Here is a 17,025-nt window from a genome sequence, read left to right on the forward strand (position 1 = left end):
GTTGAGTGAGCATAGCTCTCAATCGTCGGATGGAAAAGTGGAGATAATTTTTGTCATTATTAAAGGATAATATCATGATTTTTATCATAATAATTATCTTTTAATATGAATTATCTTAGCATCTTCTTCAACCAGATAAATAAGGTGCGAATTATATCCCGAAGCAAGTGATACAGTTTAAATTGAGTTGGGATGTGTGTGGACATGTGGATTGGATATGCTGCAAGATGATATTAAAGATGATGACTTTGGGTGATGATGAGACAAGCCTAGAAAAGCTAGGTTTTTTGGTGGTGGTGTAATGATCACCTAGGAAACCTAGGTAGGCTAGGCTTTTCTTGTTTTTTGCATGTTGATGGAAGTAAGAGTTTCTGCTGAAGGTTTTTAATGAGATCAGAAGCCTAGGTGGGTTAGGTTTCTGATGTGGTATTGTAAAACCTAGATAGGCTGTTGCTTATCTAATTGACGAGTTTGAAAAGTCAAGGAACAAAGCCCACAGATCAATTTGAAGGATATGCTTTAGCTCCGCAAATTAGGATTGCAGTGGGACTCTGCAAAATTATTTGGCCGCGCCACACAACATTTGCCTATAAATACAAGACTCGGTGCAACGGAAGAAGGACCTTCAATTCAACACATAATTGCCCTGCGCAAAACCTCTCAACATCTTGAGATTTTTATTTTCTTTTCTCCAGCCGACACACCTTCAATTTGGATAAACAGAACTATGGAGGCAACCGACAAACACCTTCAGTTTGGATAAACAACACTGTTGCCGTAGAATCAGCCGACCAAGGAGTACCTTCAGTTTGGATAAACAGCACTGCGTCGAGGCCGACTGGTTACCTATCCAAGTCTCAGTCGAGAAGGGTTTTCGAGTCCTTATTGGCAAAGGTCATCTTATTAGCCTTCTCGGCGAAGTAAGCTGTTACGAGTTACGACATTCGGTGTACTGGACACCGAGTGCTTTTATGATTGGGTACTCACAAGTGAGTTTCAGAGTTCGACAATCTGACGGCCGAACCACATTCACCATCATGACATACATCACCTTTGAATACTTGTGTCCGTATAGTCTGATGTCGATTCGACATGCTTATACTCTTACGAATATAATTACAGTGATCGAATCAGGCGCCGACGATTTGTGAACTTCGCAGAACTAGCAGCCTTGTCTTCAGGCTCTAGAACCCAAAGACCGAGAGTGTTCCTTCCTCGGTCGCAGTCGCAAGATAAAGAAGTCAACATCGCGCTCAACGTGACATCAATGAATTTTACTCCTCGGCCGACGAGTTGGCACGCCCCGCATTCAACCGAATGACGTAGTTAGCTTATTAGTTACTCGACCTGCGCACCACGTAGGCTTTGTAATCTTTAGGGTCAACAAAAGTATTGGTCACAAATTCAACGTCTGAATATTTTCGATATTGATATTGATATAACTTCCATCGAGGAAGTGAAAATTTGGTTCAAAAGTAACAAATGATGCTCTAGCCGCAACTTATTACATACATAGGGTAAATATTATGATTAATTACTTTGAATTATAATCTAATCAAAATCGTTTAATTTTTTAGTTTTTATTTCAAGATCATTTTATAAAAAATAATTTGAAACAAAGTTTATTTAGTTATTCAAATATATCAAATAAATTGACGATTAATCATTAATTGATTAGTCATGAATTATTTGATGCAAATGATGCTCTAGCCGCAACTTATACATACATAGGATAAATATTATGATTAATTACTTAGAATTATAATCTAATCAAAATCGTTTAATTTTTTAGTTTTTATTTCAAGATCATTTTACAAAAAATAATTTGAAACAGAGTTTATTTAGTCATTCAAATATATCAAATAAATGGACGGTTAATCATTAATTGATTAGTCATGAATTATTTGATGTATTTGAATGACTTAATTATCTTCATTTATAAAAATAATTTTTAAATGCAACTTAAAAATTAAACAGTACTAAATATGAAATTCTTACAGTTAATATATATATATATTTCGCAATTTACGTGAGTCTTCGCCTGAGATTTCCTTGAACCAAGTACAAACTAATATCACAGGCGGTCATTATCTAGTATTAAATCTAAAAATATACCAATCCCACACGCACAAAGAAAGAGTCATGTCTTTTAAATTTCTTTGTGACATAAGCTTTGGATGTCGCTGGACATTTTCAACGGGATACCTCTCAACTTTTTATCATTATAACAACTTTTGATCATCATATGTGCAACGATACTTTGCGTGACCATGAATATTTTGTCCTTTAAATTTGTCATGCAAATATCAAAAACTTTAAGTGACGAATATTGGAAACAAATTCGCGCACATCTGCAGACGGAGACAAGAACTCAGTCGGACTATCTAATGATCTTCGATGAGAGAAGAATGGGGTTGATTGGACGGTGTGGTTAAATCGGGGTAAGAATTGCCTACATATTTCCGAGAATGAGAATTCACCCACGGGTGTAGTTCTATGAAAGAATGGTGTGAACCAGCCTTGATGAATAGCCTATGGCGAGACGTGAGGAAATGAGTTCTACATAGACGTGCCTACGCGTAGACGGCCGCATGCGGACCTATGTTAAGCATAGAGAGAATAAGTGTGTATATGTCTGAGAGAAAGATAGGTAAAGGAGATGTGTTTGTCTATATACACCAGTCTTGTAGAGAATAAAGTGATTGTCCCTCGATAAATATCCAGGCTAGTGTATTTATAAGGACCTTAAGAGTCCTTATAAAGAGAGTAATCTTCATCAAATTGGGAGATCTAGTGACATCTTTGTTTGCTCGATGGTTGAAGGTTGTTGAATTAGTGGTACAAAAGGCATGCGGATTGCATGCATGAATATTAACGTTAAATAATAGGAGGCAATCCCTGAAAGACCCTCATAATTTGCGTTGACATATTCAACACAATTTTCTCTTTTTCTATTACTAATTCAGCAAACATAAAGAATTGATTGGGAGAGGACATAGAGATCCACTAGTTTTATTGTAAATTTTTCTATAAATATAAGTTACAATTACAAGCAAACCAACTTTGAAACAAGAATACAAAAAGATTTTAATGTGTTTCATGATATATAACAATGATGGAGTGGATTTGATGTTGTTTAATTTAAAAACAAAAAACAAAAATATGACTTATGCTAAACAGAAAAACATAAAAAAAAAACGTTATTATATGAGTAATACTATCACATTTTTCATACAACATTTGTTGTATCAACTTTTTTGTAAAGTAAGGCCCACCAATAAATGTGAATTTCATCTTTATAAGAGAAGTGATACAAATATGGTAAAGTAGCAATTTTGTTATTATAATTTATATATAGGATAATACTTGAGTTCCCCTAATGGGGAAATACACATACTTGTTTCAAATGATGTAGCATATAAACTTCATAATCGGAACCGTTTAATTTCTTAATATTCATTAAAAGATCATTCATACAAAGAATCATTCGAATCAGTATGGTTTAGTCATCCAAAAGTATGGAACAAATTGACGGTGTGAGTACCAGATAATATTTTCATAATTAACCGTCTATTTATTTGATATATTTGAATGACTAAACGATATTCGATTCGAATAAATTTTTTTTTTGTAGGGATATGAAGATTAAGAAATTAATTGATTCCGATTATGAAGCTTATACGGTGAATATACATTATTCAAAAGAAGTGGGATATGTGCATTCCTCTCCATTGGGAACATAGCTCATAACTAGCGAGGATATGGTTCAGTAATATTTGAGGGCTCATTTTGTGTCACATAGATGGAGCTGCTTTTGGATTCATCAGACTCTGTCAATGTCGTCAAACACATGTCTGGTTCACCGTCGTCTTGCAAATAAAATGCAGGTTGTGAGGGCACTGAAAGTGTGAGAGTCTCGCTATTAAGCATGGATACAATTGAAACCACAGTCGGTCTGTCAACCGCATTTTGTTGGACACAAAGTAAACCAACGTGGATGCATCTCATTATTTCGATTCTTGAACTTGTCGTCAACGTAGGATCTATGATATTTTGAGGTGTTTCCTCCCTCCAATTTCTCCAAGCCTATAAAAGTTCATCAATATAGTCAAAAGGAAATTTTTTACTGCCAGTTAATGTTCTTTGGCAGGCAAAAGAGGGAATTACCAAATTGATTATACTACTCACATAGGTTAAAAGGTCCTCTTCACTTTTACCATATCGAAAACTGCCAACCTTTTTACCACTAATAATTTCAAGCACTAACACACCAAAACTGAAGACATCTGTTTTGACAGAGAAGCGTCCATGAATTGCATACTCTGGAGCCATATATCCACTGCAATATTATATTCCAAATAAAAGAATGTAATTCAGTTCTAATGGAAACTTGAAAAACTTTGATTTCTGTTGTAATCAAAGCACAAGATTAAATTTTAAGATAGCTTGCAATGTTATTAGAGTACTTACTAGGTTCCCACAATTGTCTTTGTATCTCCTTGAGTTTGATCAATCATGAACAATCTGGCCATACCAAAATCAGCAATTTTGGGGTTCATATCTTCATCTAACAAAATGTTGCTTGCTTTTAGATCACGGTGAATAATTCGGAGCCGAGAGTCTTCATGAAGGTAAAAGATCCCCCGAGCAATGCCTTGTATGATCTTGTAACGTGTTTCCCATTCCAAATGCGCATTATTTTGGGGGTCTAATGTATATTGTTTCGTTAGAAGGAACTGTGAATTTTTTATCTATAAGAAATCAGTATAAATTATACCAACAAAAAGATAGAGCAAATATACCAAAAATGAAGTGATCAAGACTTGCGTTAGCCACGTATTGGTAAATGAGGAGTCTTTCCTTTGCTTTTATGCAAAATCCAAGGAGCCTTACTAAATTCCGGTGTTGAAGCTGAGCAAGTAACTCGACTTCGTTCTTAAATTCACGATCACCTTGTTCAGAATTCTTAGAGAGCCTTTTCACGGCTATAAGTTGCCCATTCAATAGCCTTCCCTGAATGTTTAACAGAAAACATAAAGTAAGGAAACAATTGTTAAGTATCATCTTTTTCTTGTGGAATTTATTTGTTTTGTTACCTTGTAAACGGTTCCAAATCCACCTCGTCCAAGCTTATTTGCATCAGAGAAGTCATCTGTTGCAGATTTTATAGTTTCGAAGTCATATTGCAACGACTCCACCAAATTTTCATCTGAACTCCCGTGACCTGAAAATAACAAATGTTCCAAAAAAGTTGGATGAGATAATTAAATGCATTTTAAAGATCAGAGTGTGACGACAAAACAGGTTGAACTTACCTTCACGTAATTTTACTCTTCGTTTCATCATTCTTAAGAAAATACATATGCTACTCATGATAATAGCGACAGCAACCGAAACCACAGTGATGATGATGACAATTTCTCTTGTGTTACTCTTCTTTGCTGCTGAAATATTGTAAATCACAAGCGTAGTTTTGTTAAGAATCACACCACATAATTGTGAGGCATCGATTACATTTAAACATATGCAGGGAGCTGAAATACTAATTAATTGAAATACTAGCATACCTGGTGCTGGTGCTAGTGCTGGTGGAACTGGAATATCTATTTGCGAAGTAGTGAAAGGCCCGAAGAAATCACCATTATTCTCGTACCTTAAGCTACAGCTGGGTTTAAGAACTCTTCCTCCACTTTTTCCACCGCAACATCCTGGAATAATTGAGAAGGAATCTTTAAGGCAATTGCTGCAATTTTGCTGGTTTATATCTGGAGTGCACTGGGCAAATGCATGTATTGTTTCGGCATCCGGGATATTTGCATGCCCTGCCGCAAATTTTTTAAGCGAATCCCCAGCTGCAGCTTTCTCAATTAAAATACCCAACAAAGGGTTAAGAACCGCCTCAAACTGTTGAGAGTTTTTCGCAGAATTTGGGCTGGGCAAATACTTAGTTGGGTCCCCTTGCTCAATACCAAATATTAAGTTGTACGAGTAGCGAACCATACAACGCTCTCCCCATAGGATTGCTTCCTTATGATTTGGACAATTCTGCAAGAGAAGATGAGTGGTCTCGTTGACGCAAGTCCTACAATTGTCAAGTGCAAGGTCTCCTCTACATAATGCAATGGCATTGACTTTGTTGGAGTCTTGTCCCCTTGAAGAACTGTAGAATCCAGATTTGTTTCGGGTGTCGGAGGAGAAGGAAGAGAAGAGTCTTTTGAGGTTGGATTGGTATATGTCACCGGGCGTGTAGTTGCCTGCAGTATCAGAACATATCCAGCAGTATTCAGCTGCGCTAGTGCAGGTGCGGAGGTCAAATTGGGCCATGGTGGGAGCTAGAAGGTTGAAGATAGCAGGAAGAATGAAGAGAAGTAATGGTCTGGAGAAATCCATTTCTCCTGCTCAATTCCGAAGCAACGCGGTTGAGGTTTGGCTTTATATAATTATACATGTATGTATGTATGTACATATGTACATGTATATATGTAAATGTATGTAATGTACTTGTATGTATGGGTAGACAAGATCCCACATTAGAAATAATCTACGAACTTCAGTTTGAATTTTATCGCTAATATGGACAACTGTAAATCTTCTTTTTGGTCTTGCTTTTTCAGCAACATGTTGGAATTGTGATGTCATTACATTAGTCTTTCTTATGACTTGATTCACGTAACCGTTTCGATTCATTTATTTCAATTGAAGACCCAAATTTAAATAAGAAAAATAATTACTCATCTCAATAAATTCATTACTATAAACTGATGGCCAGTTATAAAATTAAAATTCATGAGAGAAATTGAGAAATTATAAAAATTTAAGGGGGAAATTTGCAAATTTTAAGAGTTTAGGTGGGTACTTAGCTAAAATTAAAATTTAGAGAGAAATTTCGGCTAATATCTCATGTGTACGTTAAAAGTATGTGTTTCGCTGCTAATTACCCCGAGACGTTCAATTAATACTTTAATAGAGTAGCTAGCATTGGTCGTATCTTCTATAATCATCAACCCACCCTATTGTGAAAAAAATAAATAAATAAATAAAAATATAGATAAGTTTCTTGTTTTTTTTTTTTTTTTTTTTAATTTTTTTTTTTTTAATTTTGATGCAACGATATATATGCTAAGGATTGAAAGAATAAATTTTTGTAGAATTTACTATTTATGAGATTCGAATTTAACAATTTTCTTAACTAACGACATTCAAATCTAATAATCGAACAAAAACAACGATCAAAATTAATAAAAAATATTTTAGAGGCTAAAATTATATGTTTATCATTTTCCTATTTTCTTCTGTATACGAAGGAAAATGTTCTAAACTTGTGGAACCTATTTTTTCAGTCACTAAAGTAATGTTTTTTTTTTTTTTTTTTTTGGGTCCGGTCACTAAAGTAATTGTCATATATTTGTTTTTAAGCTGAAAATCCAATAAAAAAAAAATCAGGAGTGGCGTAGAATTGTCCGGAGAGTTGAAAATTGACAGTGATTGACAGTTTCGTCATGGTCTTTCAATTTTTTTTTTATTTTTTATTTTTGTAAAATCTTGGTCTTTCAATTTGACTATCTATGCCAGGATTGAGATGCCGTGTGAAGATGAAGGGTTCTGGATGGAGTTTTTAGCCAAACTTTGTTCTTACTTGTCTTTTTCTTCAAAATTTCAATAATTTCATTGTCATATTAAATATTTAGTCTTCACGCTTCTTGGAAAAAATGTTTCTTTTGTCGGTGTGGATTGAATCTTCTTCTCCCAGTTCAAATATTTAGTCTTCACTCCTCTTGGAAAAATGTTTCTTTTGTACGAATTTTTTTTATTGATAATAAAAAAGAAGTTGTTTCTAATCAGGGGATATAAACCTTACTCCTCTTAAAACCAACAAAAAAAAAAACATGAAAAAGAAGAAGAGACATAAACCTTATATATCTAGAAACCAAAACAAGAAAGATACAAAGAAAAGAAAGAGGAGACATGAAACCTAAACTCTCTAAAGCCAAACCTAAAATGTCTAAACCTATAAAACAATTCGAACAACACCACAAGGTTAGGATAAAAAACAACAAAGTGAGACAAACCTGTATGTTGAGATGCATACTAATTTGAGAAGCTGCAGCCAGGCAAGCCAACATAATCTGAAAACAAAGCATGAGCTGCTGACGACGGTTAATCATGTTATGTTAAAGTTGGAGAAGACAAGTCCATATTAGCAAAATTGTTCACAATAAAATTTTCTTCGCGATATATGTGAAATGCGTAGAAAGTTATTTCTGAATGCGGTCCAAACAAATAAACTATTGTGTATGAAGAGACCAAATGTGTACGTGAATACTCTTTTCCACTTGACTCTTCCACCCTAGTTTCAGCCCCTCTAATTTTCACTGGAAGATCATGGTTTTAGATATTCTTTTGTAGGCCATAAAAAATGACGGTGGTGGTCTTTTTAACATCACCCTTTGAATATTCCTTTTTATTTTTCATGACCGACTGTATACCTTACAAAATTTTTCTATTTTTAGCATGTAATTTTGCTTTATAAAGTTCATTTATCTATCGACATAAATATTTAAGAGAAGGTTACTTGTCAACTACAATTTTTTTCATAGATGAATTGTTGATTTTGTCTCTAAATTGGCACTTGAGTAAAAATTAGGTCTTTAAACTATTTTTTTTTCGGAAAAAATTAATATAAATAGCTTAGTACTAGTGTCTAGTATTGTTACTCTTCATTTATAAGTGGAAGCATCTTGTGACTCGTCTCTACATGTCGTAAGAAATTCTTATGTTAGAGACCTAGCTAACTTGTCTTCTGTGAAAATTAAACTTTAGCTGCTGTTTGGTATTTTCTTTCTTTACTTTATTGATCAAAACGTTTGTTCTGAACACATAACTCTGGATTTATCTACATGCAGGAACAAGTTCCCTTTCAAAATAAAGAAAAATAACATTGTCGGTGTTCCAAGTACACAAAAAACTTTCTCCACACAATCAACATAAAACAAATTTGTGCTTAAATCAAACCAAAGCGCCTACATATGTTAATATCAATGCTGGAGTGAGATTGACTTTGCAGTTTATATAATAAAATTAAAAACAAAAAGCATACATTTTTTTTAGCGAGGATATAGCTCAGTAATTGAGTCCTCATTTATTGACACATGCTCAGGGTTTTTAGATTCATATGATTGTGTTCGTTCCGTCATGTCTGTTTCACTGTTATGCAAATAATATGCAGGTCTTGAAGGCAATGGGAGTATCATAGAATGACTATTAAGCATCGAAACAACTGAAGTCATTGTCGGTCTGCTAGCCACCTTTTCTTGGACGCAAAGTAAACCAATGTGGATGCATCTCATCGTTTCAGTTCCTAATCCCGTCGTTAGCACAGGGTCTATGATATTTGACACGGTATCCGCCTTCCAATTTCTCCATGCCTATAATAAAAGTTGAGAAGTACATTAATGAAAGAAAGTTCATGTACTGAGAGTTAAATAATGTGTAAAGGAGTATATTCTTACTCACATAGGTTAAAAGGTCCTCTTCATTCTCAGCACTTCGGAAACTGGTAATCTTTCTACCACATAAGATCTCAAGGACTAACACGCCAAAACTAAAAACATCTGATTTGACAGAAAAACGACCATGAATCGCATATTCTGGAGCCATATATCCACTGCATAATTATATTCACCAAATTAAAACATGAATTTCGGGCTTCTAGCAAGGCAAGCACACCAACGTGTTTTAGCTAGAATTTTTGTATACTTACTAGGTCCCCATGATTGTCTTGGTATCTCCTTGAGTTTGATCCATCATAAACAATTGAGCCATGCCAAAGTCTGCAATTTTAGGATTCATATCTTCATCTAACAGAATGTTGCTAGGTTTAAGATCACGGTGAATGATTCGAGGACAAGAATCTTCATGAAGGTAAAGAAGCCCTCGAGAAATCCCTCTTATGATTTTGTAACGTGTTTCCCAATTCAAATGTCCATGATTGATTGGATCTAAATACAATTGCAATAGAATGCAATATGATTCATAAGTTTTTCTTTTGTTGATACAATTTTCGATAACATAAAATTTAAGAGGAATGTTGTCAATTATGCCAAAAGATAGAGCAAACATACCAAAAATGAAGTGATTAAGACTTGTGTTGGGCACGTATTCGTAAATGAGGATTCTTTCCCCTGCTTTCAAGCAAAAACCTAGCAGTCGTACTAGATTCCGGTGGTGAAGTTGAGAAACTAACGTGACTTCAGTTTTAAATTCACGATCACCTTGTTCAGAATTCTTAGAGAGTCTTTTCACGGCTATATATTTTCCATTTGGTAGCCTACCCTGAAGTTTATAAAGAAAAAAAAAAAAAAAAGTCAGTTGGGTTAAACAATTTTTCAGTAAATCGTTTTTCTTGTAATATAGTGTTTTGGTACCTTGTAGACAGCTCCAAATCCTCCTTGGCCAAGCTTATTTGCATCAGAGAAGTCATCTGTTGCAGATCTTATAGTTTCGAAGTCATATTGCAACGATTCCACCACACCAATGTCATCCGAATTATCATCTGAAAAGTGCGTGACGGCTTAATCATCACATCTGTTCTGAGAGAAAAGCATAATATATGAGACTATGTGACAATAATCACAGTTGGACTTACTTTCAAGTTTCAGTTTTTTCCTTCGTCTCCTCATTCTTGAGGAAATAAATATTCCGATAAGAATCATAGCGACAAAAACAATCGCAACAACAGTGATGATGACGACGATGACTGCTTTTGATATGGTACTCTTCTTTCCTGCAAAACATCAGAAGGGTGCTTTCATTTTATTGGGCATCACAAACAGATAGCAAAGACAAAGAATTAATTGTAATGAAAGCATCCATTAAGTTTAACCATACCTGGGAGAACTACTAGAGAATCGGCGGTAGAGTCATAGAAAAGACTTGTCTCGAATCTCAAATTACAACTCGGCTTAAGAACCCTGCCTACTTGCTTTCCACCACAACACTCTGGTATTTTAGAGATAGCCCCCTTAAGGCAACCACTGCAATTTTGCTTACCCAAATCTGGAGTGCACTGCAAAAGTGCATATATTGGTTGGTTTGTTGTACTTCCTTGGATAATCACATGTCCTGCTGCAAATTTTTTAAGAGAATCCCCCGACGCAGCTTTCTCGGTTAAAGTATCCAAAAAGAGATTGAGCACCAAATCAAATTCTTCGGGATCAGTTGCGCTACTCAGGCTAGGAAGGTACTTAATAGGCTCATCCTCCTGAGTACCAAATATTAATTTTCTCGAGTATCGCACCATGCAACGCTCCCCCCATATGATTGCTTCGTCTTGATTCAAACAATCCTTGAAGAGAATGGAACTAGACAGGTTGACACAAGTGTGGCAGTCGTTGAGGGACACATCTCCTCTACACAATGCAATTGCGTTCACCTTGTCGGGGTCTTGCCCCGTCGATGAATTGTAAAAGCCGGAGTTGGTTTGATTGTTGGAAGAGAAAGAGGAGAGGAGGGTGTGGAGGTTTTTTTGGTAGGCGCCACCGTCTTCGTAGGTGCCAGTGTAGGAACATCTCCGGCAGAAATCAACTGTATAATTGCATACAGCGTCATTGACTTGGGCTACGGCGGGTGCAAGAAGGTCCAAGAGAATGGAAACAATGAAGAGAAATAACATCCTTGATGAATCCATTTCTGTTTCTCAAGTGAACACTAGTTTGAATTTTAATTGTAGTAGTAACCAGTGTATTAAAAACCGAGGCATGAGGCGTGGCTGGGTGGTCTTTCGAGGTGGGTGGTCTTTCGACTTTATAATTGATTATATATATATATATAAAGATAAAATGCTGATTTAGTCGCTGAACTATCAACTCAATAAAAATTAGATCCCTAAATTATTTTTCGGTAAAATAAGTCCCTAAATTCATTAAAAATTGCTAATTTCATCCCTATTATTATATTCAAAACTATTTTATCCAATTTTTCGTCAACTTAAGTCACTTGACACACTTTAAAGTGTAATACCATCATTTTCTTGTCTATAAGCTCTTAACATTTCATATAAGTTGCGAATTTAATATCTAATTTACCCTCAAAAGTTAAATTACACTATTTCTTTATGAAAAACTACCAATCTACCCTCCAATGTGTATCACATGCAAGTAAGTGGCAGATTTTTATTGACACGCCCCGACCCCGATATTTCCCGAATACCAAGATAGGCACGTGCTGGCCGACACCCGAGGGTGACGAAAGCCATTTATTGAGTGCAAATGCTGAAAACAAGGGGTAAATAAGGTTTATAAATATAAATGAATAATGAATATGTAAATAAGGACAGTGTTCAGAACACACCTCTAATCTAGAACACTAGAAGAAAATAATATAAAATTGAATGAAACAAAGGAGTGGGTCCTACACCGAAACACCCAAACATAATTCATGATATCTGCCAAAAAGAAAATACCTCTCGATTAGATTTCTTTCGTTCATGAACTTTCTCCTTGACAAACTCCTGAGATAGAACCAAAAAAGAAAATATGTCACAATAGGTGCAAGTAGAGGGGAAGGAGGCAGAGAAAAGTAGGAATTTATGAGTACACCACTCCTGTTTTAGGTTCCCAACTTATAAGGATGCTAACTTCATCCTATAGGACTACCGTTAAATGCATTTCTTTCCGAAATTAAATTAAGAAAAAAATTCGACACCCACATGCCACAACACAATGTTACATGAAGTAATCTTACCATCACAACCAAATTGACACAAAAGTTCTATGTCCTTTTGAAAGCGAAAGTCAAGCGATTAATCAAATACTCATTTTCCAAAAAACAAAAAAACCCAACAAAAATATATACAAAGTAAAAGTAACTAAGTTCCCAATAGTCTAAACCATCAGAAAAATACAAACTTGAACATGTTTGGGTATAAGGACCATAAGAAAGAAGCAGGGGATGCAAAATTTAGAGAACAGGTCTAATAATACTCATCAAGTACTGATAATCAAAGTTAAAAGGAGGTAATAAAGGTATAGAAAAAAGAAGAATATATTCTACGAATGAATGAAACAAAAGATGGTGACATTGGAATGGAAACACTTCAGGAGGCCAGAGGAAGAGGGACAATTTTTTTCTTTCTAGCATTTACCGATAATGATGCTAACTTCATCATATAGTACTACAGTTAAAACACATTCTTTTCCGAAATTAAATTAAGAAAAAATTCAACATTCACATGCCACAATAATTATACTGTTCCATGAAGTAATCTTACTATGACAGCCAAATTGACACAAAACATTTGTTCAGCAATCTGATTATGAAACAACCAACTAATTAAACACCAAATGATAGGCACGATTCCGGTAACCAAATTCAAAGAACAGAGTTCAGATAACAAAATGCAAAGAACACGATACATATAGTAAAATTCAAGAACATGATTCAGAGGATTTGAACTATATTGTGTTGAAAACTTACCAAAGAGTGACGATTCCAGGGCAGTAGCAGTCAGGCTTCTTGACTCCTCCAGTTGCGGGTGCTAATTTAATTGCAGCATACACAAAATTAAAACAATTAGCAACTTAGATTCAATAATCTGATTGTTTCTTGGAAAAAATCGCTTGCAATTATCAATTCTAATTTTCGACATTAGAAACCCAAATGAAATGCACCTTGGTGGCAAGTGCCTTCCTTAGAGCCTTACCACTTCGTACGACCCATTTCTTCACAAATGAATGACAAAAATGCAAAGAATCTGAAGTAAGAGAGACGAAGAACCGTAAGAATCCAGAGGTTATGAACATAACCGGGCAATTAACTTTGAAAGCATAAAGAATTACGAAAACAAAATATTATGTTTCATTATCATCATATACAAATTCAATCTACAAACTCATCGTTTCTACCTGATTACTCCACTAACAGCACCGCTCCAATTTGGTATCTGCATCACCAGAGTCAGAGAAGCCTAACCTGGGAAAAGCACTATCCAATTAGGAGGCTTCAATTGAAATTCCTGATGCATAAAAATCAAAACTAAATTGAAATTATAATCAATTAAGGGGCTTCAATCAAACCAATTCCAAATTCAAAATAAAAATTTCTAGTAGTCATCGTCCTTGGATTCCATCTTTGTCTGACCACAAAATCCTAATGGCGACTGTACAATGCTTAAACACAACCCAAAATAATTCAAACGAAATATGCACAACCCAATCCCAACTCTGTGAACCTTGCACCAATAAACCAAAAAGCCCAACAACAAAGTAAAACAAAGGAAAGTTTTTATAAGACAGAGGAGCACAAACTATATTAAAATAGACCAAAATGAGTAATAAGTCATTGGAAATTGATGTGTCCTTGGAAATTATGATAAGTGAAGAACTTAGCACCATGGCTAATACTTCACCATTCTAAGCATTTCCATATCTCTCCTTGTATATACGAGGGTACACATTCAACCCTCACCTGTTTCTTTTTTGAGAGTTCTGCATACTAATTGGAAGAAACCAAGGAATTCGAAGCTTTTCCATACCTCGGCTTATATTGAGGGAATTTGATGTGCCATAGAACATACCAATTCAAAGTGAGAAATCTGAGTCACAACACTTTTTGGTTTTACAATTTTGTTCAAATACGAAATGAATCCGTGCATACAAAGACTGATACAAAAATCCGAAATGAACATGATGTCTACAAAGGTTTTAGAAGTTACCAATATACGACGCTGGAAGAAGACACAAATATGGCCCCGAAAATCCCAGAAGAAGCAGACGACTCCTTCGACCAGAAAAACTCATAAGTGAAGAAAGAAGACGACGACCCAGTTAGAAAACGACGTGCCCCTGAATTGCTTCCCACCAATGTGACTCCTCAACTTCAAATAGGGAAACATCAAATCAATTTGGTCTAATCAAGTGAAATCACATTATTCTGGAAATGATAAAATCATTCATGTAAGAGATACTCACATATCTCCTTTCATACACAGATTTTTTGTGCATCTAAATAAATCTTTTAGGATTGTACTGGCTAAAATATATTGGAAAATAATCAGAAGAAAACACTTTTAGTTGTTTAACTATTATAAATTACGGAAATTAGTATGAAAGTACCAAACTATATCCCAATTAAGACAAAAGGCTTGCTTGACCAAGTTTAATAAACCAACATAGATGAATTGATCTATCATTATTGTTTGTCATATATTTGTTGCTTTATCTTTCATCTTTTCGTTACTTTCTCGATTTATCTCACACTACAACCTCATTCATCATTCAATGAATTCAGATTTCAGATAAAGACAGAGGACACCTTATTAACTCTAATCCTCACTAACCAACTAAGCTTAAATGCTACTGTTTTGCTCAAATTAAATAAATTGTACCCCTCTTCCCCCACTTCCCGCGCAATTCACCACCTAAACAATGCAATAAAAAACTGAAAGAAGGGACTTTACACACATATATCATTCCATCTCTCAAACTTATTGACTCTAATCCTCACTGACCAACTAAGCTTAAATGCTACTGTTTTGCTCAAACTAAATAAATTGTACACTCTCTTCCCCCATTCTCTGCGCAATTCACCACCTAAACAATGCAATAAAAAACCGAAAGAAGGGACTTTACACATATATACCTTTATACGGTTTGAAATCGCCTCCAGCCCTTTTCGTAGTCCAATCCCTAAAAACCAAAACCAAAAACAGAGAACCCATCAGAAACCCTAGACCATCCAAATTCGAAGATACCCATAGCCCCCAGCTAGTCCAATCCACAAAAAAATCATAAACCAAGCAAAAAAATTAAAGAAATCTCATACCTTCTATAAAAAATCAAAGTGAAAACCAGAGAAGCTACATTGGTGAGGAGAGGAAGAGATTGATACCTTACCGGACGTTGGGGTGGCCCGAATCAACCGAAAAAACCTTGCGCGATTTCGTCGTTGTATGGCAAACTTAGGATGAATTGAAGTTTGATGAGAAAAAACGGACGAACTTCAAGAGAGAGAGAATTCGAGAGCTCTGTTGCAGTTGCCATCGCAGTGTGGAGACACTGAAGGCGAAGGAATTGATTCGCAGTATGAAGGGATCTGGAGATGACTGTTGAGAGGCTGGGGCCGACTGATTTGCAGAGCTTCCATGTGAAGGGAAGGATTTGCAAATCCCTGAAATCCCTCTCTCTCTCCTCTCTCTATCTCCATCTCAGAACTCCAGCGTGGAGCCCTCCCTGCCAATACACTATTCAATCCACCTAATGAACAGTAACTGTCTTTAATGAACAATAAGTAGCTCTGGCAATATTATTTGCATCTTTACCGTTACACTTCAATAGCCTTGGCAATATGCAATAAAATATTAGTATTTTTTTTATTTATAAAATAATACAAAATAATTTTAATTGTAATATCGGATAAGATTTTTAATCGTTCTCGTTGCGCTACGTGTCATTATCCGAAGTATTATTAAATAATACAAAATAATACAATTATTGGTGATGGATTTCTGATAAGATTATTAACCAATCACGTCGCGCCACGTGTCATAATCTGTTCACAATCTTTGAGGATAGATTTCCATCAGATTTTTAACGAATGACGGCATGTCACGTGTCATAATCTGTTCACAATCTTTGAGGATAGATTTCCATCAGATTTGTAACGAATGACGGCATGCCACGTAACATTATGCACAACCTAATCCTTTCTGAATCCTCTATATAATTCACCATCTATCCTCACAAATCTCACACCAAAATTCTTAAGATCTCTATCATTAATCATAGTTTCTGCTTTCTTATTCACAAAAATCTATATCATTATTCATAGTTTATGTTTCTTTCTTTCAATGTCTTCTTCTTCTTGCTCAAGGATGATGTGGGAATTCAATCAGGAAGAGGAAGAATTGTTTAACGAATCAGAAGCAATGTTCAATCACCAGGTGGTAAGAAATGAGAGGGAAGAGGATAAGGAGCGTCAAATGAGAGATGACGAAGTCAGAAAGGGCAGAGCCTCACATTCCCGTCGAGT

At 35.3% G+C, this 17,025-nt stretch overlaps 2 protein-coding genes across 19 annotated transcripts; both read right to left on the bottom strand.

The window, feature by feature from the left end:
• Window positions 1-3,645: 3,645 nt before the first annotated feature.
• Window positions 3,646-6,424, bottom strand: LOC125480393 (cysteine-rich receptor-like protein kinase 26). 2 transcript variants are annotated; one of them, XM_048591214.1, is made up of 7 exons: window positions 5,568-6,424; window positions 5,316-5,444; window positions 5,097-5,224; window positions 4,803-5,013; window positions 4,471-4,708; window positions 4,168-4,339; window positions 3,646-4,086 (listed from the first exon to the last, which is right to left on the bottom strand). In XM_048591214.1, the coding sequence occupies exons 1-7, from the start codon at window positions 6,388-6,390 to the stop codon at window positions 3,751-3,753; spliced, it is 2,037 nt and encodes a 678-aa protein (XP_048447171.1). In that variant the 5' UTR covers window positions 6,391-6,424; the 3' UTR covers window positions 3,646-3,750. The 2 variants fall into 2 exon arrangements, with proteins under 2 accessions (XP_048447171.1, XP_048447172.1); XM_048591215.1 differs by having other exon boundaries at window positions 4,189-4,339; window positions 5,568-6,423.
• Window positions 6,425-8,882: 2,458 nt separating this feature from the next.
• On the bottom strand, window positions 8,883-16,191 carry LOC108865419 (cysteine-rich receptor-like protein kinase 44). 17 transcript variants are annotated; one of them, XM_048591204.1, is made up of 13 exons: window positions 15,886-16,191; window positions 15,637-15,683; window positions 14,711-14,872; window positions 14,531-14,590; window positions 13,902-13,963; window positions 13,700-13,750; window positions 13,474-13,534; window positions 10,888-12,508; window positions 10,646-10,783; window positions 10,425-10,552; window positions 9,761-10,332; window positions 9,514-9,664; window positions 8,883-9,425 (listed from the first exon to the last, which is right to left on the bottom strand). In XM_048591204.1, the coding sequence occupies exons 8-13, from the start codon at window positions 11,684-11,686 to the stop codon at window positions 9,105-9,107; spliced, it is 2,109 nt and encodes a 702-aa protein (XP_048447161.1). In that variant the 5' UTR covers window positions 11,687-12,508; window positions 13,474-13,534; window positions 13,700-13,750; window positions 13,902-13,963; window positions 14,531-14,590; window positions 14,711-14,872; window positions 15,637-15,683; window positions 15,886-16,191; the 3' UTR covers window positions 8,883-9,104. The 17 variants fall into 17 exon arrangements, with proteins under 17 accessions (XP_048447161.1, XP_048447157.1, XP_048447159.1 ...); XM_048591200.1 differs by having other exon boundaries at window positions 13,668-13,750; XM_048591202.1 differs by having other exon boundaries at window positions 13,902-13,968.
• Between the last annotated feature and the right edge of the window lie 834 nt (window positions 16,192-17,025).

This window comes from the organism of the source record quoted next, unplaced genomic scaffold (assembly GCF_019419815.1).
Source record: "Pyrus x bretschneideri cultivar Hongxiangsu unplaced genomic scaffold, Pyrus_bretschneideri_v1 Contig33, whole genome shotgun sequence".
Lineage (NCBI taxonomy): Eukaryota > Viridiplantae > Streptophyta > Magnoliopsida > Rosales > Rosaceae > Pyrus > Pyrus x bretschneideri.